The sequence below is a fragment of the Patiria miniata genome, unplaced genomic scaffold, assembly GCF_015706575.1.
Source record: "Patiria miniata isolate m_02_andy unplaced genomic scaffold, ASM1570657v1 HiC_scaffold_17, whole genome shotgun sequence".
Taxonomy (NCBI): Eukaryota; Metazoa; Echinodermata; class Asteroidea; order Valvatida; family Asterinidae; genus Patiria; species Patiria miniata.
Window position 1 is genome coordinate 3,674,800 of NW_024037055.1, and position 24,907 is coordinate 3,699,706.

The window sequence follows — 24,907 nt, forward strand, 5'->3', positions numbered from 1 at the left end:
TGCACGCCATATTTTCTTTGAGCGGCATATTTGTCAACAGAAACTTTGGGAACGTGTTCTAAGGGCCCTCGGGCATCTTTCTAGCAAGTTTCGAGCAATTTCATTTTTTGGCCAAAATTGAAAAAAATGCAAGGGGTTAGCCTTGCATTTTTAGCAAATTTGGGTCAAAAATCAACTTTTCGGGAAACAACTCAGAAACACTCTAGGAGGCATAATAAACATACTTTCATACTCAAAAAGTGGTTATTGAAGAGATTTGGGCAAATATAAAGGATTTACGGAGAAATATTTTTCAAAAAAATTAATATAATTTTCAATTTTTTGCACGCCATATTTCCTTTGAGCGGCACATTTGGCAACAGAAATTTTGGGAAAGTGTTCTAAGGGCCCTTAGGCATCTTTCTAGCAAGTTTCAAGCAATTTCATTTTTTGGCCAAAATTGAAAAAAATGCAAGGGGTTAGCCTTGCATTTTTAGCAAATTTGGGTCAAAAATCAACTTTTCGGGAAACAACTCAGAAACACTCTAGGATGCATAATCAACATACTTTCATACTCAAAAAGTGATTATTGAAGAGATTTGGGCAAATATAAAGGATTTATGGAGAAATAATTTTTTTTTTTAAATCAATATAATTTTCATTTTTTGCACGCCATATTTCCTTTGAGTGGCACATTTGGCAACAGAAATTTTGGAAACGTGTTCTAAGGGCCCTCAGGCATCTTTCTAGCAAGTTTCAAGCAATTTCATTTTTTGGCCAAAATTGAAAAAAATGCAAGGGGTTAGTTAGCCTTGCATTTTTATCAAATTTGGGTCAAAAATCGACTTTTCGGGAAACAACTCAGAAACACTCTAGGAGGCATAATAAACATACTTTCCTACTCAAAAAGTGATTATTGAAGAGATTTGGGCAAGAATAAAGGATTTATGTCGAAATATTTTTCAAAACAATTAATTTAATTTACACTTTGTTGCACGCCATATTTTCTTTGAGCGGCATATTTGTCAACAGAAACTTTGGGAACGTGTTCTAAGGGCCCTCAGGCATCTTTCTAGCAAGTTTCGAGCAATTTCATTTTTTGGCCAAAATTGAAAAAAATGCAAGGGGTTAGCCTTACATTTTTATCAAATTTGGGTCAAAAATCGACTTTTCGGGAAACAACTCAGAAACACTCTAGGAGGCATAATAAACATACTTTCATACTCAAAAAGTGGTTATTGAAGAGATTTGGGCTAATATAAAGGATTTATGGAGAAATATATTTTTTTTTTAAATCAATATAATTTTCATTTTTTGCACGCCATATTTCTTTTGAGTGGCACATTTGTCAACAGAAATTTTGGGAACGTGTTCTAAGGGCCCTCAGGCATCTTTCTAGCAAGTTTCAAGCAATTTCATTTTTTGACCAAAATTGAAAAAAATGCAAGGGGTTAGCCTTACATTTTTAGCAAATTTGGGTCAGAAATCGACTTTTCAGGAAAAACCTCAGAAACACTCTAGAAGGCACGATAAACATACTTTCATACTCAAAAAGTGATTCTTGAAGAGATTTGGGCAAGTATAAAGGATTTATGTCGAAATATCTTTCAAAAAAAAAAATTAATTTACAATTTTTGGCACGCCATATTTCCTTTGAGCGGCACATTTGTAAACAGAAATTTTGGGAAAGTGTTCTAAGGGCCCTTAGGCATCTTTCTAGCAAGTTTCAAGCAATTTCATTTTTTGGCCAAAATTGAAAAAAATGCAAGGGGTTAGCCTTGCATTTTTAGCAAATTTGGGTCAAAAATCGACTTTTTGGGAAACAACTCAGAAACACTCTAGGATGCATAATCAACATACTTTCATACTCAAAAAGTGATTATTGAAGAGATTTGGGCAAATATAAAGGATTTATGGAGAAATATATTTTTTTTAAATTAATATAATTTTCAATTTTTTGCACGCCATATTTCCTTTGAGTGGCACATTTGGCAACAGAAATTTTGGGAACGTGTTCTAAGGGCCCTCAGGCATCTTTCTAGCAAGTTTCAAGCAATTTCATTTTTTGGCCAAAATTGAAAAAAATGCAAGGGGTTAGCCTTGCATTTTTAGCAAATTTGGGTCAAAAATCGACTTTTCGGAAAACAACTCAGAAACACTCTAGGATGCATAATCAACATACTTTCATACTCAAAAAGTGATTATTGAAGAGATTTGGGCAAATATAAAGGATTTACGGAGAAATATTTTTCAAAAAAATTAATATAATTTTCAATTTTTTGCACGCCATATTTCCTTTGAGAGGCACATTTGGAAACAGAAATTTTGGGAACGTGTTTTAAGGACCCTCAGGCATCTTTCTAGCAAGTTTCAAGCAATTTCATTTTTTGGCCAAAATTGAAAAAAATGCAAGGGGTTAGCCTTACATTTTTAGCAAATTTGGGTCAAAAATCGATTTTTCGGGAAACAACTCAGAAACACTCTAGGATGCATAATCAACATACTTTCATACTCAAAAAGTGATTATTGAAGAGATTTTGGCAAATATAAAGGATTTACGGAGAAATATTTTTCAAAAAAATTAATATAATTTTCAATTTTTTGCACGCCATATTTCCTTTGAGCGGCACATTTGGCAACAGAAATTTTGGGAAAGTGTTCTAAGGGCCCTTAGGCATCTTTCTAGCAAGTTTCAAGCAATTTCATTTTTTGGCCAAAATTGAAAAAAATGCAAGGGGTTAGCCTTACATTTTTAGCAAATTTGGGTCAAAAATCAACTTTTCAGGAAAAACCTCAGAAACACTCTAGAAGGCACGATAAACATACTTTCATACTCAAAAAGTGATTCTTGAAGAGATTTGGGCAAGTATAAAGGATTTATAACGAAATATCTTTCAAAAAAAAAAAAATTAATTTACAATTTTTGGCACGCCATATTTCCTTTGAGCGGCACATTTGTAAACAGAAATTTTGGGAAAGTGTTCTAAGGGCCCTTAGGCATCTTTCTAGCAAGTTTCAAGCAATTTCATTTTTTGGCCAAAATTGAAAAAAATGCAAGGGGTTAGCCTTACATTTTTAGCAAATTTGGGTCAAAAATCGACTTTTTGGGAAACAACTCAGAAACACTCTAGAAGGCACGATAAACATACTTTCATACTCAAAAAGTGATTATTGAAGAGATTTGGGCAAATATAAAGGATTTATGGAGAAATATATTTTTTTTAAATTAATATAATTTTCAATTTTTTGCACGCCATATTTCCTTTGAGTGGCACATTTGGCAACAGAAATTTTGGGAACGTGTTCTAAGGGCCCTCAGGCATCTTTCTAGCAAGTTTCAAGCAATTTCATTTTTTGGCCAAAATTGAAAAAAATGCAAGGGGTTAGCCTTGCATTTTTAGCAAATTTGGGTCAAAAATCGACTTTTCGGAAAACAACTCAGAAACACTCTAGGATGCATAATCAACATACTTTCATACTCAAAAAGTGATTATTGAAGAGATTTGGGCAAATATAAAGGATTTACGGAGAAATATTTTTCAAAAAAATTAATATAATTTTCAATTTTTTGCACGCCATATTTCCTTTGAGCGGCACATTTGGCAACAGAAATTTTGGGAACGTGTTCTAAGGGCCCTCAGGCATCTTTCTAGCAAGTTTTAAGCAATTTCATTTTTTGGCCAAAATTGAAAAAAATGCAAGGGGTTAGCCTTACATTTTTAGCAAATTTGGGTCAAAAATCGACTTTTTGGGAAACAACTCAGAAACACTCTAGAAGGCACGATAAACATACTTTCATACTCAAAAAGTGATTATTGAAGAGATTTGGGCAAATATAAAGGATTTATGGAGAAATATATTTTTTTTAAATTAATATAATTTTCAATTTTTTGCACGCCATATTTCCTTTGAGTGGCACATTTGGCAACAGAAATTTTGGGAACGTGTTCTAAGGGCCCTCAGGCATCTTTCTAGCAAGTTTCAAGCAATTTCATTTTTTGGCCAAAATTGAAAAAAATGCAAGGGGTTAGCCTTGCATTTTTAGCAAATTTGGGTCAAAAATCGACTTTTCGGAAAACAACTCAGAAACACTCTAGGATGCATAATCAACATACTTTCATACTCAAAAAGTGATTATTGAAGAGATTTGGGCAAATATAAAGGATTTACGGAGAAATATTTTTCAAAAAAATTAATATAATTTTCAATTTTTTGCACGCCATATTTCTTTTGAGCGGCACATTTGGCAACAGAAATTTTGGGAACGTGTTCTAAGGGCCCTCAGGCATCTTTCTAGCAAGTTTTAAGCAATTTCATTTTTTGGCCAAAATTGAAAAAAATGCAAGGGGTTAGCCTTACATTTTTAGCAAATTTGGGTCAAAAATCGACTTTTCAGGAAAAACCTCAGAAACACTCTAGAAGGCACGATAAACATACTTTCATACTCAAAAAGTGATTCTTGAAGAGATTTGGGCAAGTATAAAGGAATTATTTCGAAATATTTTCAAAAAAAAAATTAATTTACAATTTTTGGCACGCCATATTTCCTTTGAGCGGCACATTTGTAAACAGAAATTTTGGAAACGTGTTCTAAGGGCCCTCAGGCATCTTTCTAGCAAGTTTCAAGCAATTTCATTTTTTGGCCAAAATTGAAAAAAATGCAAGGGGTTAGCCTTGCATTTTTAGCAAATTTGGGTCAAAAATCGATTTTTCGGGAAACAACTCAGAAACACTCTAGGATGCATAATCAACATACTTTCATACTCAAAAAGTGATTATTGAAGAGATTTGGGCAAATATAAAGGATTTACGGAGAAATATTTTTCAAAAAAATTAATATAATTTTCAATTTTTTGCACGCCATATTTCCTTTGAGCGGCACATTTGGCAACAGAAATTTTGGGAAAGTGTTCTAAGGGCCCTTAGGCATCTTTCTAGCAAGTTTCAAGCAATTTCATTTTTTGGCCAAAATTGAAAAAAATGCAAGGGGTTAGCCTTGCATTTTTAGCAAATTTGGGTCAAAAATCGACTTTTCGGGAAACAACTCAGAAACACTCTAGGATGCATAATCAACATACTTTCATACTCAAAAAGTGATTATTGAAGAGATTTGGGCAAATATAAAGGATTTATGGAGAAATATATTTTTTTTAAATTAATATAATTTTCAATTTTTTGCACGCCATATTTCCTTTGAGTGGCACATTTGGCAACAGAAATTTTGGGAACGTGTTCTTAGGGCCCTCAGGCATCTTTCTAGCAAGTTTTAAGCAATTTCATTTTTTGGCCAAAATTGAAAAAAATGCAAGGGGTTAGCCTTACATTTTTAGCAAATTTGGGTCAGAAATCAACTTTTCAGGAAAAACCTCAGAAACACTCTAGAAGGCACGATAAACATACTTTCATACTCAAAAAGTGATTCTTGAAGAGATTTGGGCAAGTATAAAGGATTTATGTCGAAATATTTTCAAAAAAAAAATTAATTTACAATTTTTGGCACGCCATATTTCCTTTGAGCGGCACATTTGTAAACAGAAATTTTGGAAACGTGTTCTAAGGGCCCTCAGGCATCTTTGTAGCAAGTTTCAAGCAATTTCATTTTTTGGCCAAAATTGAAAAAAATGCCTTACATTTTTAGCAAATTTGGGTCAGAAATCAACTTTTCAGGAAAAACCTCAGAAACACTCTAGAAGGCACGATAAACATACTTTCATACTCAAAAAGTGATTCTTGAAGAGATTTGGGCAAGTATAAAGGATTTATGTCGAAATATTTTCAAAAAAAAAATTAATTTACAATTTTTGGCACGCCATATTTCCTTTGAGCGGCACATTTGTAAACAGAAATTTTGGAAACGTGTTCTAAGGGCCCTCAGGCATCTTTGTAGCAAGTTTCAAGCAATTTCATTTTTTGGCCAAAATTGAAAAAAATGCAAGGGGTTAGCCTTGCATTTTTAGCAAATTTGGGTCAAAAATCGATTTTTCGGGAAACAACTCAGAAACACTCTAGGATGCATAATCAACATACTTTCATACTCAAAAAGTGATTATTGAAGAGATTTGGGCAAATATAAAGGATTTACGGAGAAATATTTTTCAAAAAAATTAATATAATTTTCAATTTTTTGCACGCCATATTTCCTTTGAGCGGCACATTTGGCAACAGAAATTTTGGGAAAGTGTTCTAAGGGCCCTTAGGCATCTTTCTAGCAAGTTTCAAGCAATTTCATTTTTTGGCCAAAATTGAAAAAAATGCAAGGGGTTAGCCTTGCATTTTTAGCAAATTTGGGTCAAAAATCAACTTTTCGGGAAACAACTCAGAAACACTCTAGGATGCATAATCAACATACTTTCATACTCAAAAGTGATTATTGAAGAGATTTGGGGAAATATAAAGGATTTATGGAGAAATATTTTTTACAAAAATTAACATAATTTACAATTTTTTGCACGCCATATTTCCTTTGAGTGGCACATTTGGCAACAGAAATTTTGGGAACGTGTTCTTAGGGCCCTCAGGCATCTTCCTAGCAAGTTTCAAACACTTTCATTTTTTTGGCCAAAATTGAAAAAAAATGCAAGGGTTTTAGCTCAGAAACGCATATTGAGGAGGCATAATGAACATACTTAAAGCGCTTTGTTTACAATGTGCAATTTCTTATGGGAGCTTAATTGGTGGCCCTCATCCTCACCTGACTTCCATAGGAAAGTGCACGAGAAAACAAAGCATGACAGTATTATGAGTCGGGTTCGGCCTATTTGCCCATTTAGAATACAATCTATTGCCCCACATTTCCATCTATGGAGTTTTTAAAACCCCAGCTCCATCTCCAGCTTTGGCTTAAAGCAACATTTCAGAGTATTTAATTTGGTTTGAAGTGTTACTGCAGGAAGAGAAGAATTCGAACCTGCAGTTGAACCCAAGTTTAAAAAACCTTGATGCAGAAGAGTACAACTTACAAACAAAATATGAATTACAAATCAAACGATTATGAATTTTTACAAGTAACTTGTACTTTTCTGACTGTGGAGCATTGAGAATGAGATACATGTACACGTTTACACAAATCAAACTAGGATTTTCGTCTGAATGTTTATGTTAAAAAAATCTGAATACATCAAAATCATGATTGATAGTTGGCTTAAAAAAAAACCTAAAAAACCTTTGAACCTTGATTAGAGATTTTAAAAGAGACTATATTCTGTTAGATTGAAACCTTAGTTTCCACACTAAAATATTAAACATGATACATGAGATTCATCTTTTGCACAATGCCAACTTCTCACAGGATTTTACAATGATTCCACATGTATACATACAAAACTGCACTAACGCAATGCTATGTGTAAAAACGTTCTATATTTCTATGCTTTTAGTAACAGACGGCCAAATATCTTAACGGCATTTATCTTTTAACTTTATCTAAAACTGGTCCTAAGATTATATTTGTAAATTTTGCTTACCTGAAATAGAATGAATGAATTAATAACATAAAGGGAAGATTTGTTTTTACACATGTAGGGATTTAAGTTCCCTTAATTTTTTTCTGCCCATGATCGGCTTTTGACTGGGCGAATAGTTTTCCCACTGTGCCTCTTCTACCCCAGTACTGGGAAGTAAATGTATTTGCACGACATATTAGTCATACTTATGGAATATGGTTTTACCGTGAGCTGCAAGCAAATATACAGATAGCATAATATACAAACACCTGAAATGTACAAAACTTTATATATATTGAAATTATATTAATTTATATTTCATGCTAAATACTCCACGACCGGGGAGGTATTTCTATGTCAAATTTAGAATTTGGTTTCAATACAAGTTAATGACAACTACTAGTCTATCATGTCTATGTAATAGACCACGGCGAATGCTGTGGTCTTTTATGCGTGAACAGATTGATTAATTAGGCAAGACCCTGCCTCTTGACCTCCTAGATTTTGACCAATCAGTGAGTGCTTTCTATATCGGGTCTTCGGTCATTCACCCGTTGCGCGTCATAGACAATGGATAAAAAAAAATGTGTCACTGGCTCTGTATCATGTTACGCGCTATGCGCCCGGCTGTTGTTGTATTACAAAACACTGCATTCGAATTGACCAATCAAACCATTTAGTCCTGATTCAGGAATGAAATGATGTCACGATTCAGTAAAGTCGACTTCGATTGGCTGGCGCGCGGCTTGCATAAATCTGCATGTCTAGACATATCAGACGTTATACAGGAGACTTGCTCCGTGGATAACGGGTGATACTCAGACTAGACAACTACATAACATACATGAAATATAGTGAAACTGATATACAAATTATATCACACTTAGAAGTTCTACATACATGAAATATAGTGAAATTGATACAAAATTTATATCAAACTTATATATAAGGCTGAATATTTTTGATACCCATACATGTAACTACAAAGTCCTAACAAATACTATAAACACTCAAATGAAAGACAAATTTATATACACTTTTGAATGATTGCAAATTGGAATGTAAAGTGTCAATTTTGCATATTTTTTTCATGTGTTACTAACCTACTGCAATGAAGTACTGCTTATTAGCTCAAAGAATGATAGTTAAACAACAACCGCCTATAAAATAAGGATATTCTAGACAATGTGGTCATGTGGAAAGTAGACAATGAAATACCCAAACGAAAGACCACATGTTACTTAAAATCCTGTTTCAACAAAATGTTGTTTTTGTGGTCGAGTTATATTCATGTAGGTGAACTGACAATGGTGGGTTTAATCGTCAGAATGGTGGGTTTTTATATCATCAGAACACCTTTGGGTTGTCCCAACATTTTGAGAGCACTGCTGGGGTTTTCCGAAGTAACTTCCATTACAATTTTTTATCAGCATTGATGCTGAATCACATCTACATTTTTAGAGCATCTTTGGAGTTTTCCCAAGGAAATTCCATTACACATTTGTATCGGCATCATCGTTGCCGATGATCTCTGGCTCGATTTTGACGATCGGTTCCTTGGACTTCCCCTCATCCTCCAGGAACACAATGTCCTCCTCTCCCTGTTCTCTGTCTCCCTTCCGCTCGTTCTCTTCCGCGATCGTCGCCGGAACGTTCCCCCCGGACTTGGAACTCCGGACGGCCCGCCTCCACTTGTTTGCCGCCCTCATGGCCGTGATGCGCTCCTGTGCCAGGACGTGCTCGGTGGAGCGTTGACGCATCAACAACGGCAGATCCTGACAGTCGTCGTTCAGTAGGTTCTTGTCGTACTTCTCGTGCAGCTAGAGATTTGTAATTTTTGGAAGTGACAAAAGAGTAATATAAAAACAGACAGTGCACCACTATGTGACTAAAGAGGTTTTGAATGAGAACAGTCACAGTAAGCGCACCAAGCTGGTCACCAGTTAGTGTGGTCTTGTGAGGTCATTATGCAACTGACTAAACACTATGTGTGTACAAGGCATTGGATGCATGGCTCACTACATGTCAGTGTGAAACGCATAGTAAATTGTTTTGTTTTTTTGTGGGGGGGGGTCGGTTTGGTTTTGAGTCAGTTCGGGTCAGTTTTTGCTTGATTGTTTGTTGGGCTTGTTCGGGTCAGATTAGGGGAGTTCAGATCGATTTTGGTTCGCATTTATTTCGGGTGTATTTCAGGTCAAAAATGGACTTTTCAGGAAACAACTCAGAAACACTCTAGGAGGCATAATAAACATACTTTCCTACTCAAAAAGTGATTATTGAAGAGATTTGGGCAAATATAAAGGATTGATGGAGAAATATTTTTCAACAAAATTAATTTAATTTATAATTTTTTGCACGCCATATTTCCTTTGAGTGGCACATTTGGCAACAGAAATGTTGGGAACGTGTTCTAAGGGCCCTCGGGCATCTTTCTACCAAGTTTCAAGCAATTTCATTTTTTGGCCAAAATTGAAAAAAATGCAAGGGGTTAGCCTTACATTTTTAGCAAATTTGGGTCAAAAATCGACTTTTCAGGAAACAACTCAGAAACTTCGGGTCGGTTTTGGCCTGGTCAACCCGACCCGATGCACAACATTACTGCACAGTGAGCAGATTGCACAAGATTCCTATGGTCTCTGGCGATGACTGTGTGCACGGTTATTTCCTAATGTTGCCTTGGTTCAGATATTTACCGCATTGCGTGGGTTCTTTTTCATGATTCCCGCCACGTCGGCCGGCGTTGCCTTGTCACTGATGGCCATGTATTCCCCTCCTGGTGTCTTCTTGAATGTATGCCGACGTCGGATGGAGTCAAAATAGGAGTCCCCTGTTGTGGAGAATAACAGAAAATAGACCTCTGATGAGAATAATGCCTGAATCTCTGTAATTTATTAGCCAACTACCCTTAAAAAAATCTCATCAAAGTTTACTCTTTGTTATTATGTTTTAATTGGCTTATTTTTTAAATTTTGTAGATCGTCTTGAGCGTCTTTTTTTGGCAGATTTTGGGGCTATACAAATATCCTTTATTATTTATTATAATTTATTATATAAATTTGTCATGCCTTGTTTACATGATCTGAAATTTTCGTTTAATTCCATTGGTAAGTAACAGAGTTACAAATTCTCATTCTTTGCACAACACCAGTATTTTTCCCCCCTTTTCTTTTGATTTTCAAAAGTTTTTGCGCAAAGCTTTTCCTACCTCGTGTCAGCATGGGTTTGAATTTCTCAATTTCTGTCTCGCTGTTTTTGCGACACTCTTCTCCCCGCGACAGCTTGAAGATGTGGTTGTGATGATCGCTGGCCGACAAAAAACACAGGGAATGTTGTTTAGCATAATGAGGGCAATCAAATTGGATCTCCAAAGACGATATGACAGGTGGGGACGTGGGTGGGGACGTGAGGTTTGGGGAGGGGGGTTGGGGGTGGTGGGGTGGGGAGGAAGCACTTCTACTCACTGGTTGGTGACCTTTTCAAATGTTTTCATGACTTCATCTTCCCAGGATGTGGGGTTGCGCTGCAGATACTTCTTTATGTAATGAGTATTCATCTTCTCAATCCACATCTGAAGGAGTGAAGAAAAGAAGATATCACGTACGTGATATCCCACAGGGAGTGTGCTATGACTTTGTACGTACGGTTTGAAACGCTTGTATCGTTGGTACCCTCGCTATTTTCACCATGCTTTCACGCACGAGTGGGAGCAGTGAACTAGCAGACGATCAGCTGTTTCGAGCACGCGACATGCATGTGAGTTGATGTTCGATTGTCATGATTCTTGTGTTTACTGCTGTTTGTTTTCATGATTTTTACATTAAAATCCAAAGAGTCCAAGACAGAGGTATAACAAAACAAATTGTTGACTGCTGTGATGTGGGACATGAAGTTCTGAACACCTCGGGTCCCATAGCATATGTGCCCTTGGGTGTTCAAAACATCATATCCCACATCACAGCAGTCAACAATTGTTAAATGTGTACCAGAGCCGAAGGTCCATATATCTGTTTTGAATTACAATTCCCTACAACAAGCTGACATCACGAGAGAAGCTAGCGATCCAAACTGACTCTTAGCATAGCTGGGTATAGTTAAAGGTACAGTCCATCATTTGTAATTTGTGCATTTTGTCTGTTTGAAACAACAAAAGTGCTCAAAATCTAAAGAAGGGTGCTGAACAGCTAACCTGATGAAGTTTCAGCTCAGCTTCAGCTGTATATTTCGAGAAAAACAACATTCTAAGAATTCTATTCAAATCAAAAGTTGCTGAATCATGTTTTGAATTGGGCCTGATTTCACCGTTTGCAGCTACGCGATGTCGCGCACCCATCCGCGTGCGTCGTGCCAACGCTTGCGCGCGCTTCGCCGATTGAAAAAAACAAACTACTAACAAAAATTTCCAACAGTGCTTCTTAAGACGCACCGTAGGAAAGGCCTTCTTTCGTTGATTTCTTCAAAATGACAGCTTGCCAGAAAGAATAATTTCACAGGGAGTTTAGTCCCCTTACTATCTTTCAACCAAGTATATTTTTTAACAATAAATACGCCAGTTACTTTTTGGATAGCTGCAAATGATGGACTCGGGCTTTAAGAAAGATAGTCACACTTTCCAGGCAATGATAATTACCCTGACGTAATTATGACCTTTGTGACCTATGACCTCCTCAATGCCTGCCATCACGTAGTCAATCACCTACAAATAAGAAAAAATCCAAGAAGAAAGACGAAAAAGTCATCGTCACTCAAGATATATATAACATGTTGTTCCAGTTTAATATCATTACATGTTCACAAGATGAAGACATTTATAGACGTACCGGTACTATTAAAAAAAATACAATTTTTTTCACCTGACAAAATTTCAAATGGTATGTTTGTAATCTGTGGCATAAAGCACTTAACCCTTTCCTTACCATGGGCGACTTTTGTCGACAAGAAGTAGCCCCCTGCTGGTTCCCATAGGCAAATTTAGTCGACCAGGAAACCACAAACAAAACACCCTCAACACAGATATATTCACTACTTTTCAGAAAGGCGGCATGTTGATATGTTTGGCCGCCCATACATCAACTATATACCAGCTGAAAGAGTGTTTTTGGATCTTTCTATTGGTGTGGTTTATTCATAGTGTTACCATACAAAAAAAAGTGCTTCAGAAGTATCCACGCACAATTTGAGGTATGGAGTGCCATTTGGTCATGTGGTGAAATGGCTTGCAGTTTGATAATTGGGACCAGATGAACAAAAAGGCATAACTTTCTTATATTTGCACGTATGGACTTCATTTTTACATCACATAAAAGAGTAAGGTTCAAGGAACAAACTTTACACACAACATTTATGATTTTAATCACTCCTTGGCAGTGAAAATCTGGGTTGAAAAAAGTTAGTTTTTGACTCGTGCTCATTTTTTCACGCTCTAGTGATTTCCGCATGACTGAGCAAACAATTTGGTCCTGGGGAGAGCCTAGTCAATAAACAATGTGGGCATGAAAGGGTTAACACATGCTAAATAAGCACCACAATATTAGTATGAATGGAAGCACGACCTACTGTTTGATGGATGGCCAAGGCAACGGTAGGATCTTCCTGGCCTGACCGCTTGATCCTAAACAGCTTGACCAGTGGCTTGATGGTAGTACCCTGGGTGAAAAAAGGTCAAGTTTTGAGGAGAAGTTTTTGAATTGTGCAACTGCCTGGTTGTAGAAAACACAGGCCCCAAACACTGCCAAAGGGGCACGTTAAATCTCCTAGTGCTCAGCTGAAATCAGCTGTTACAAAGACCTGTAAAATGCATTTTTTATAAATGCAATCCTTTAAAACGAACCCCATTTTCAACCTTTATATTGCCATATTCAAGTGTCTAATTTGGTGGAGAAAAGGGCAAAGGGTAATTTTAAAGGTAAACTTGACTGAGATATCAGAATCAATAAAAGTTTGCACAAAACCAACCTGAACTATGTATATCAGGGACCTGGTTTGTTTAAGAAAAGCTGCCATGATACGCGTACCTGCACAAAGACAGTAACAAGGATCACCACCAGCGTCGTGGTGACAAAGACGTTACGGGCGGGGACATCCTCCGGTAAGAGGGTTGCAACAAGAGAGAAGGCTACAGCTCCACGCAGACCTCCATAGCTCTGAGAAAGGGTGGAACAGGCATCAGGTTAAAGCCAGAGTCCATCATTTGCAGCTATCCAAAAAGTAACTGCCGTAATTATTGTTGAAAAACATACTTGGTTGAAAGATAGTAAGGGGACTAAACTCCCTGTGAAATTATTCTTTCTGGGAAGCTGTCATTTTGAAGTAATGAACGAAAGAAGGCCTTTCCAACGGTGCTTCTTAAGACGCACCATAAAAAATTTAAATTAGTAGTTCGTTTTGTTATTCGGTGAAGCGCGCGCAAGCATTGGCACGACGCACATGCACGTGCATTTGCTATAATTCGTCGGATCAGTGCGCGACATCGCGTAGCTGCAATAAGCTCAGTGAGAATGTGTCTCAGACGCTGAATTCAGGCCCAATTCAAAACATGATTCAGCAACTTTTGATTTGAAATTGAGATCCTAGAATGCTGTTTTTCTTGAAATATACAGCTGAAGCTGAGCTGAAACTTCATCAGGTTAGTTGTTCAGTACCCTTCTTTAGATTTTGAGCACTTTTGTTGCTTCAAACTATTCCCTTTGCAGAGTGGAGTGTCATGGCCTAGCAGTTAAGAGCACCAGACTCATGCTCTGGTGTTTCAGAGGCAACAGTGGCGTGGGTTCGAGCCCAGGTGGACACCTGTGCCCTTAAGCAAGGAACTTTACCATTATTGCTTCGTCCTTCGGATGGGACCTAAAGCCATAGGTGTGTTGTGTAAGGCAATGCACGTAAAAGAACCCAGTAATCTTATTGCCTGATCGTTATTTTCATTGTATGAAGACCCATGACATGTAGACTTCAACCGCAGGATTAGATATTTACCATGATGAACTGTTCTTCTTTGTTGATCTTCCCAATGCGGAATTTGTTGACAACGAATGTGATCACTACCACTCCTGTAAAGAAAAATTTCAGAAGTAGACAGCGATGACTATGATTTAAAAAAACAAAAATTGATTTCTAAAGAAATCATGATTGGGTTCGACATCATCAGCTGAAACAAAATGTCCCAGTTCACTGGTTCAGGGAACACGACCAAAATGGCTTTCTCGTGAATAAGGTCCATTGGGTATGTAGTTAGGTTGGTTTTTTTTGCAATTGTGCCATTTTTTGCAGGACACCCGGATTATAAAAACTTGGGAACATGCATTTACCAAAGACTCGGTAGACAAAGATGAAGAGAAGTGTGCAGAGGACAAAGCCGGTGTTCCATTGATGCTTCTCAGCCCAGAGAGTCTGGCCCAACAGAAGGAAGATGATGGACTCAGTGGTCGTCCTGAAAAGAAATATAATTGTGCTTGAGACAAATGAGAGTATCGCAACGTGACTAGATCTGAAATGAATCGTTATATCTGTAGGAACATAGTCTATGGAAAACTCCCTTGCACAGCAAGGATCTATAATATACCATAGAGCAAGCAATTTTGGCGATTAATTATGCAAAACAAGACTGTGTCTTGACTAAAGTCCGAAGTCCTCCGGGATACGGAAAACAGACTGAATTTCACCAAAGGACAACACGGAATTCTCGGAATTCCATATTAACTGCCAAAAACATAGATGAAAACTTGAAAAGAACCTAATAAACAGTTTTCGTAGTATCAGTCTTCAATCCTGCAAAATCCGCCATTATTTTCTTGACTGTGGTCCGTGGAGGGGTGACCACTGCCTCAATCCTGCAAAATCCTCCAGCAATCACTGTCAATACGTAGAGGCAGAGCCAGTGACATCCTGAAGCAGTGGGGAGGATTTCATTTTCAAGTATAATCTAGGCCTATAAATTCATGCCTGCCTGGCTGAGCATAAACAACACAAGGTCCGGCCCAAGACCTTGATACAGTGCATCCTCCAAAATCAGCCACGCAGCCTCAATCCTGTGAAATCCTCCATTTTTGCAAAGACGATTTTGCAGGATTTTGGGAAGGTCATGGTTAAAGAGAAACTACGGGTCAACAGAGTCCACTGTCATTGTAAAGGAACAGGACTGAGCATATACTCACGACAGCATCTTGGTGAAGTAGGTCACCGTGGTACTAGACTTCCTGGAGATGTTGTCGAAGGCATACTCGGCTTGAGCAAGGCCGCAACAGATGATACTGACATAGAAATTAAAAACAAGTTTCTTTGTTAAAACAAGAAAAATCAGCGAACACTATGGCAAACAAATTCCAATGGATCTTGTTGAATTCTGTTCCATTTGTACAGCTTCAAATATAATGGATTCTGTTGGATGCATAGCCTTGTTTTTGGTTTACTCCTGAAAAATTATCTTGCACTTTTTCACATTTCTTCTGGGAAGAAGTGTGAATGCTTGGGTGATAAACTATATTGTGAAAGTACTGGTATGTCCACAGCCAGTTCACAATATAGTACAGATTTTTCAATTTTTTTCTTACCTGATAATTCCAGAAAAGTGGAACAGTTCTGCGAGAAGATAGGACAAATAGGCCATGCCCAGTATGGCCAGAGGCTCTACCACTGTAGGCAAAGGGAACATTGAAAGTTGATAATTGGTCCACATTTGTTGGAAAACATGAAATATTTTTTTTTACTATTTTTTGTCCTGAGGGATTTCTTGGTGTACGCTGGTACTATATCAGAGCATTAAAACAGACAATGACTAGAAGATCTTTTTAGCATTGTTAGGACTTCTAAGCTCGTATCTACATGTAGACTTCCAAGTTTTCAAAAATCTAGAAGATGTGGAGAATATTTGCAGGAATGAGGAAGGTACAGGCCTGCCACTATTAATTGACAGGCAGGCTCAAGCCTTACGCTTTAGTTACATTTGCCAGAAACTTTCTGGGAAAGCCTGGAAAAAATCGGAGAAAAAAAATCGAACCGCAACCGAACTGAACCGAACTTTCAGGATCAGTTGCAGCACTATTTCCAGTACCTGTACTTACCCCTGACGTGTTTGGTAAATTTTGTCAGGAATGCTGTCAGGATGCCTACCAGGAAGCCGATGACAGCACCCCCTAGACTGACCGTGAAGAAGGACACGAAGCCAAGCACGATCTATGAAAGCAAGCAATAAAATAGCAAAATAAGGGTGGTCTGTAACAACGCATATTGAAGAGATAGGTACCACGCATAAGCTAGAATATGGCCACTGAACATGAACACAAAAAAGTCTGGAAACATGGCCGAAAGAAAAGTCACAAAATTGGAGCATTTTTACTATTTACTTCGTTAGAAAGGTATTTATTAATGGGAATCACAGTGTGAGGATCCGGTCTTCACTGCGTGATAATGACCGGGTTTGTGGGATGGCTGCTGTTAATGGACCTCGACTATAACACTAGTGCTGGACTTAGTGATTGATTACCTGGCTAGCTGGAATAGTTTCCAGGCTTAAAAAGCTGTTCATCATATTGTAAAGCACAACAGTCACAGCATCTACAAACAATCCACAAACATCAAGCAAAAGGGAGAAAGGGAATCATGCGTTACAAGTTAGGCAAGCTTTCAAGATTTCTGGAAACAGGGAATAATGCACAAATGGCTCTAGGATGAAAACACAAGAAGTAAAGATATTCATTTTTAGAATTTCAGTAATTTGTTGATACTTGAGCGAGATGGAAAAAAACATTTCCTTCATCCTTGCCATTCTGGCCGACTGTGAAGTCACTGGCAGAATACGACATAGACTGCCATTTGATACATTGCCAACAAAATGACTCATTTTTTTCCCCACAAAATTTGTTATGTTTGTCTTGTAGGAGTGAATGAGCTTTGTAGATCTTTTCCTATTCCTTCATCTGTAAAACTTTACAGCACATTCATACTTAACACAAGTCAGTGACTGTGACATGATGAAACATTGGCAGTCAACTAAACATTCATCGGAGTTGAAGTGTGCTCAGCTAGGTCTTGATTTATTTTGAATGGTATCTACAATCCTGGCCAAATCTCGATGTGCCCCCAACCCCCCGGCCCCCTGTCAATGTTGTCTCTCATTGCGCGGTGTGTGCTCCATCCGCTGGAGAGAACAACATTGACCAGGGGAGCGGGGGAGTTGGTGACCGTGGAAGGCTAAGGTTATTTCCAAGTGTCCCAACCATTTTGGCCGGGATTGTAGCCCCTTCAGTATCAAGCACCACTGACTATCAAGCTTGCATGCAACGATACATGCATTCTTAAATTTGAGTAGCACATTTTTTTTGGGAAGGGGGGGGGGGCGGGCGTTATAAACAAGCTACTTGTTTTGCTCCTAGGATCGAATGTGTACATACTCTCATGCTTGCATGCAACGATACATGCATTCTCAAATTTGAGTAGCACGACACTTTGGGGGGGGGGGGGCAGGGCGTTGTTAACAAGGATGATCGAGTGTGCACATACAGCCTGCATGCCTTAATTATACCCTCATCCTATGCAAACATGCATTCTGTGCGAAGTTGTCCTTTTCAGTCAAAATCAGTCAAGTGACTGTTTTTAACGGTTGAGTTGTCCCTGCCTATACATAAAGCAGGATTGACTGGCTGTGTTTTGTAACTTGACAAAGCTATGCTTTGACTGTAGGTGATTGATAAGACAGCCGTGCCTACCAGTTGCCTATTTTTGTCTGTTGACTGAATTTGACTAGTCACAGTGCTTGCTGGAAATATGATCTGACTGTTGGTGACTAGCCTGTGTAAAAGGCATGGCAGGGGAAGAGGAGTGATTTTTTTTGACTGTCTGTGACTGTTCAGACAGCAGGAGGGTTAATGGTTAGCAAACGTTCTTGCTGACAGAAGACAAAAGAATAGAACAAACTACATGTTGGTGATTATAGAAAAATCAGCCCATTCTTCATAATTATCATATTACAGCTTAAGAAACACTTTACTTTTTCATGAATAATTCTTTTTCATGCCTAAACCAAAATATCGCCTTGCAGCTCATATGGCTATTTTGCCGACAACAATACTTCCATGGAATTTGTTCAGGATAATTTTGGCAACTTCTGTCCTCCCCCATAGCCAACCCCCCTACCCCTCCCCCGACAAGCCTAGTAGTCCCCTTGACTCACCGTTCAGTAAGGACTCGCCGAACACCAAGAAGTATAGGACTTGATTGACGTGGATCTCTTGGAAGATTGCCAAGACGGCCACGGGATCGACGGCCGAGATGAGGGAGCTGAAGATGAGGCACTCAATCAGGCCGACGGTGAAGCTGTTGCCATAGGCACCGGTCAAGGAGATGCCGTACAGCGTCAGACCTGCCAAGACGAGACATCACGAGACAACTTTAATTCTCCTATACAAACACACATTCTGTGAAGCATTGTCCTGTCAGACAAAATCAATCAAGTCAGTGTGTTTACCAGTTAAAAGCTCCCCGCCTACATGTACATAAAGTAGGATTGACCGACTGTGACTGTTTATGCAACTTGACACACTATCCTTTGACTGTTTGTGATTGATAAGACAGCTGTGCCTCATGCTTACCACTTGCCTGATTTTTTTTCTGTTGACTGAATTTGACTAGTCACAGTGCTTGCTAAAAATACGATCTGACTGTTGGTGACTAGCCTGTGTAAAAGGCATGGCAGGGGAAGAGGATTGATTTTTTTGACTGTCTGTGACTGTTCAGACAGCAGGAGGGTTAATGGTTAGCAAACTGGCTGTGAGTGTTTATGTATGTTTTGTAAATTGACAAAGCTATACTTTGAATGTAGGTGATTAGCCAGCTGTGCCTACCACGTGCCTGCTTTTGTTTGTTGACTGAATTTGACTAGTCACAGTGCTTGCTAAAAATACGATCTGACTGTTAGTGACTAGCCTGTGTAAAAGGCATGACAGGGGAAGAGGATCGATTTTTGCCCGACTGTGACTGTTCAGACAGTAGCAGGATTGGAATTCAGTGCCACTTTAATTTGATACAAGTTTATGAAATACTGTCTGTACATGTACACCCTTAAAATGTTTCCCCTTGTAACTTCTTGCCTTTAACCCTAACTCCCCAGCCTAATTTACTAGGAACCATACCCATTCTGGCAAATGCCAACACCCACATGGGAAATTGTACACACACACTGTTGGACTTAGTTTCTGGTGGTATGCCAACCCCAGTGTAAAAGACCATCAGTTTAGGGGTACTGTACCTATCCCAACAGATTTAAACAAAAACCTGCTGTTGAACTTTGATGGGTTGAGTTCGGTTAAGGTTAATACATAAAAAACAATTATATTTTTGGCCTCAGCAACCTTGCAAAAGCTATTTTAAATATTGCTCCCTTTTCGAGTGCAAACATATCCACTCAGATCCTGATATAACATGTAAAAAGACATCTGCCTACCGAACAAACACTCTATTGTTGGTGCCATGATTTTGGAAACGATTTTAAAGCACTAAGATAAATTAATTGGATGGCACAAAATGTCACAGAAGAAATTTGTTTTAGTCGGGTCAATGTTTAGACTTACCGATGAGGAATGTATTCAGTAATGTCCCCTATAGAAATGAGAAAATAGAGTGACATGCATCAACGATTCATAAATAAGTGAGGCAGTTGAACATTTCTATTGGTCGAGAGCCTGTCACATGGGTGGTTTTAAACGATTGATAAAACACACAGCGGTGTTCTGCGCCACATAGCGCAGTTTTAAGTCTGACTCTGTCTTAAAACTAGTTAACTCAGTACCAAAAAAAAAATGTTTAGCGTCCTGCCTTTTTGAAAAAAAGGAGGTGAGAAGCCCTTTTTTCTTTCCCTCAAAAATGGCCACCCGACCGGGCTATTTTTCAAGATGGCCGCCAGTTTTTTGGTTTTTTTTAATGGCCGCCACTTGAACTCAGGAAATGACATACCAGCTTTATATGGACAAGATGCAACAGACAAAGAGGTCAAAATGATGTCACTGTTTAAAATGTATAATTTTCTCGGTTTAAAAAAAAAAGGAAAAAAAAGATAAAAAAGGTGGCCTCCAATAACCAAGCGGGCGGGGACGCTAAACATGTTTTTTTTTTACTTGGCCTAATGCAAATTTACAAAAACTAGTAGTATGATTTCTTAAAATTCGGGTTGAATTCCACAATTTCCACTATCGGATAACCGTTATTAGGTTTGAAAAAATAATGTGATAACCAGATTTTGAAATCTCTGATTTCTCCCTCCACTAGTGCTAATTCACAAAACATTGAACACATTTCAACTCTCGCGTATGTCACTGTGAATGTTTTTTTTCTGATGTCAAAATCACTTTGAGTTTACATTTACTTGCAGTGTGAAGCAGCCTTAAGTTAAATATTGGAGTTAAATTTTGGGAAGTTTAAACTTGGCATTTTTTCAACATACCACAACGGCATATATCAGGATGGACGCCAGGTTGTCGGCGAATGTACGATCATGAAGAGAGTAGGCTGCCTCCAAAATGATCCTAAACAGACCAACAAGTTATTGGTGAGTACACAATTACTATAGTTTGATTAAAACAATAGTCTGTAGAGGATATCACCAACAAAAAGAAAATAAATTAAAATATCAATCCAACGATTGTCGGCTGACCATCGCTGGAAATTGATACAAAAATTCCACTTTCTTGCACGTGTTGAAAATGACAGCACGCCAGGTGTACTGATTTCACAGGATGCTTGAGACTATTATTCACTTACGGTCAAGTAAAGTATGTCATAATAAATTGGTAGTTTTGTTTTTAATGTTTGCAAATTGTGTATATTACCTTTTAATTACATTTTACACAAAGTGCTACCAATTGATTTTTGTTTTAATCATTACAAAATGCCTTTGTGAAATGTTGAGCCGATACTTCAGCTATAACGTCACTGCCCATTTTTTAAATTCTACACATTAAAGGCAATTTATTCTTTCTAAACTCAAAACAGTTAAATGACGACTTACGGAGGAAGAAGATACAAGAAGAAGGTTTGCGAATCAAAGCTTCCGGTTTGTTTGGTGGCACTGTGGATTAGTTTTTTAAAAAGGGGGAAAAAGGATTAATTCAAAAGAGGGGAACTGAAATGTGTATCTGAGTGACTCTCCTGGTACCTGTTTCTGTATTGATTTTGAAAATTTGATTTTGAAAGTCAATCACAAGTCAAACGCAAGTCAATCGCGAGTCAAACACAAGTCAATCACAAGTCAATCACAAGTCAATCACAAGTCGATCACAAGTCACACACAAGTCAATCACAAGTCAATCACAAGTCACACACAAGTCAATCACAAGTCAATCACATGTCAATCACAAGTCAATCACAAGTCAATCACAAGTCAATCACAAGCCAAACACAAGTCAAACACATGTCAATCACAATTCAATCACAAGTCACACACAAGGCAAACACAAGTCACACACAAGTCAACCACAAGTCATCACAAGTCACACACAAGTCAATCACAAGTCAATCACAAGTCAATCACAAGCCAAACACAAGTCAAACACATGTCAATCACAATTCAATCACAAGTCAATTACAAGTCACACACAACTCAAACACAAGTCAATCACAAGTCAATCACGAGTCAATCACAAGTCGATCACAAGTCGATCACAAGTCAATCACAAGTCAATCACAAGTCAATCACAAGTCAATCACAAGTTAAACACAAGTCAATCACAAGTCAATCACAAGTCAATCACAAGTCAATCACAAGTCAAACACAAGTCAAACACAAGTCAAACACAAGTCAATCACAATTTAATCACAAGTCACACACAAGTCAAACACAAATCTATCACAAATCAATCACAAGTCAATCACGAGTCAATCACAAGTCGATCACAAGTCGATCACAAGTCAATCACAAGTCAATCACAAGTCAATCGCAAGTCAATCACAAGTTAAACACAAGTCAATCACAAGTCAATCACAAGTCAATCACAAGTCAATCACAAGTCAAACACAAGTCAAACACAAGTCAAACACAAGTCAATCACAATTTGATCACAAGTCACACACAAGTCAAACACAAATCTATCACAAGTCAATCACAAGTCAATCACGAGTCAATCACAAGTCGATCACAAGTCGATCACAAGTCAATCACAAGTCAATCTCAAGTCGATCACAAGCCAATCCCAAGTCAATCCCAAGTCAATCACAAGTCAATCACAAATCATTCACAAGTCAAACACAAGTCAATCCCAAAGGCCAACGCACAAGCTATTTAAACTCTTTTTTTTTGGACAAATAAAGACATTCCTTTGTCATTGTTTGTTCTCTATGTACTTGCGACCTGGCTTGTGATTGACTTATGATTTGACTTGTGAATGCTGACTACAACTATGCCAGTTATCCACTGAATACTCACTAAGCAATGCCTCCAAACACGACACCTAGGACAATGAGAAGTACGGACTCTGGAAATATGGCTGACAGGAAATCTGCATGATGGAAACCTGCAAGAGAATTTTTGAAGATTATTAGATAAGTTTGCGGTAGCATCATGTGAATAAATCTCTTTTGTGAGTATGTGTGGTTCTGAAAAGAACTGGAGGGACTCAACGTTTCGAACAGTATGCTCTGCCCGTCGTCAGGAGAAAAGAGGTTAGGGTCTCCTGCTTTGGGCAGAGCATACTGTTCGAAACGTTGAGTCCCTCCTGTTCTGAAATCAGCAACACGCTTTTGCCATGTAACCTCAATCCTGCGAAATCCTCCATTTTGCAAAGAGGACTTTGAAGGATTTGGGAAGGTTAGGGTTAAAGAAGAAGTGTAAAACATTTACTGGTCCCTCGGAGTACCGGTATGTTGATTTTTAACGACCTCCCTCAGTTCCACACCCAGAGGTAATCAAGTCAGCCAACACCTCAAGACATGTTCTACATACATTACCACTGTCCAACTCATGTGAAGGACACCTACCTATTTTGGCCACGCCCACAAACAAGGCAAAGAACGTCACTGTCAGTGGTAGCTGCACATACTTCAGGTTCCAGGAAGCGACATGAACGCCCCCGTGTCCTCTATGAGGCTCCGCATCCCCACCCTCGTGTTCGTCACTGCTATTATCACCGTGTGTATCATCCACAGCCTCGTGCGTGATTACCGGCGATGTAGTGTTCTCATTGGCCGTTGCAGTCAACACGAGCTGGCTGACAAGCAGTATCGCCAACACGGGCAGGAACAGAGAAGTGACTCTAAAAGGATGTTGCCTGGATGTTGCCATGGTAACTCGCATACTATAATGAGAAAAAAAATAGGAACAAAAACAAAAACATTAACGCCCAATCTAAATTTTCACTCCACGTGCCCCCAAAACTAAACACAATGTTAAGAGGCGACCACAACAGCTCGGACATTTAAAAAAAAAAAAAAATTAAAAGTAAGACTTTTCTTCCTTAATTGTTTTAAATTGAATCCTACATTCATTTCATCTTTTTTTTCTGATTCATTGCTCTGGAGGATTTTTTTAAATGCCCCAAATCCGAAAACCGCAATGAGGCTGATTCCTTTTTTTCCTGAAAACAAAGTCACAATGAATGGTAAGCGCAAAACCAGACCAAAATTCATCATGGTATAACTTTCTAAAGTCCCAGAAATATTCACTGCGCATGTTCATTTACAACACCCAAAGGATAATAGCATGTTAAATGTTTTAAAGTCATGTAGGAAGAAATAAACTAATCACGCTATTCCTATCATCATTAACCTTTAGGCAATGTATACTCAATGGTTTAGTAAACGTTACGTTGCCGGAGGTTAATAAAATAATCCATGGGTAAACTAGCACTTTTACTCGTAAAACTAGTAAAAGAAAGGCGGCACAAAGATGAGTAAGTAAAAAGTAACAAGTAGCCTAGTCCGAGTAACTAGGACTCTACGGATCACTTTTTTAACATTTGGACATGACCCGACCATGGCCAAATGTTAAAAAAGCGATCCATAGAGTTACTCGGACTAGTGGTAGTACAAGAAGTAGCCTAACGTACATGACTATCAAAAAAAAAAAAAATAAGGAAACAGGCCACTGCCAAATTAATACATGTAGTGATGTACCCGAGGCTGAAACCTGCTTCTACTTCTACTTGCAGCTACTCATTTACAGCCTTTTCACTGTTCAGCAACATGCAAGGACTTACCCCACTCACTTGTGTGGCCTACTGTACCGGAGGGCAAAAGATGAGACCGTATAATGCAGTGGTGACTGACTGTGACAGTGTGAGCGTGCGTGTGGGTGGGCGCGGCAGGCACAGAGAAAAAACTGGATCATGCGTATTCAAATTATTACAATACCAGTCGGCCTACCAATATTTGCAGTTAGCACTTGTACAAGTTAATCATTGTTGGCTCTTACTCGAAATGCAATATTGCACTTGGATTTGGTTGAATGGTTTTATTGGCAGGAATACCTGAATACAGACTGGTGAATACAGCAGCTAGCTCAGCGGAGCGGCAGG

General features: G+C 38.3%; 1 protein-coding gene across 4 annotated transcripts; it reads right to left on the reverse strand.

Moving 5' to 3' along the window:
- Nucleotides 1-8,142: 8,142 nt before the first annotated feature.
- LOC119723506 (sodium/hydrogen exchanger 1-like) lies at nucleotides 8,143-24,899 on the reverse strand. Of its 4 annotated transcripts, none has more exons than XM_038194194.1 (20): nucleotides 24,756-24,899; nucleotides 23,373-23,689; nucleotides 22,822-22,909; nucleotides 21,409-21,468; nucleotides 20,845-20,926; nucleotides 19,976-20,003; nucleotides 18,580-18,768; nucleotides 16,894-16,964; nucleotides 16,472-16,583; nucleotides 15,962-16,043; nucleotides 15,566-15,661; nucleotides 14,720-14,841; nucleotides 14,388-14,461; nucleotides 13,433-13,561; nucleotides 12,975-13,064; nucleotides 12,049-12,114; nucleotides 10,883-10,989; nucleotides 10,627-10,724; nucleotides 10,115-10,248; nucleotides 8,143-9,241 (listed from the first exon to the last, which is right to left on the reverse strand). In XM_038194194.1, exons 2-20 carry the CDS (start codon nucleotides 23,686-23,688, stop codon nucleotides 8,915-8,917), a joined length of 2,271 nt encoding a protein of 756 aa, XP_038050122.1. In that variant the 5' UTR covers nucleotide 23,689; nucleotides 24,756-24,899; the 3' UTR covers nucleotides 8,143-8,914. The 4 variants fall into 4 exon arrangements, with proteins under 4 accessions (XP_038050122.1, XP_038050123.1, XP_038050124.1 ...); XM_038194195.1 differs by having other exon boundaries at nucleotides 24,590-24,899; XM_038194196.1 differs by having other exon boundaries at nucleotides 24,805-24,896.
- Between the last annotated feature and the right edge of the window lie 8 nt (nucleotides 24,900-24,907).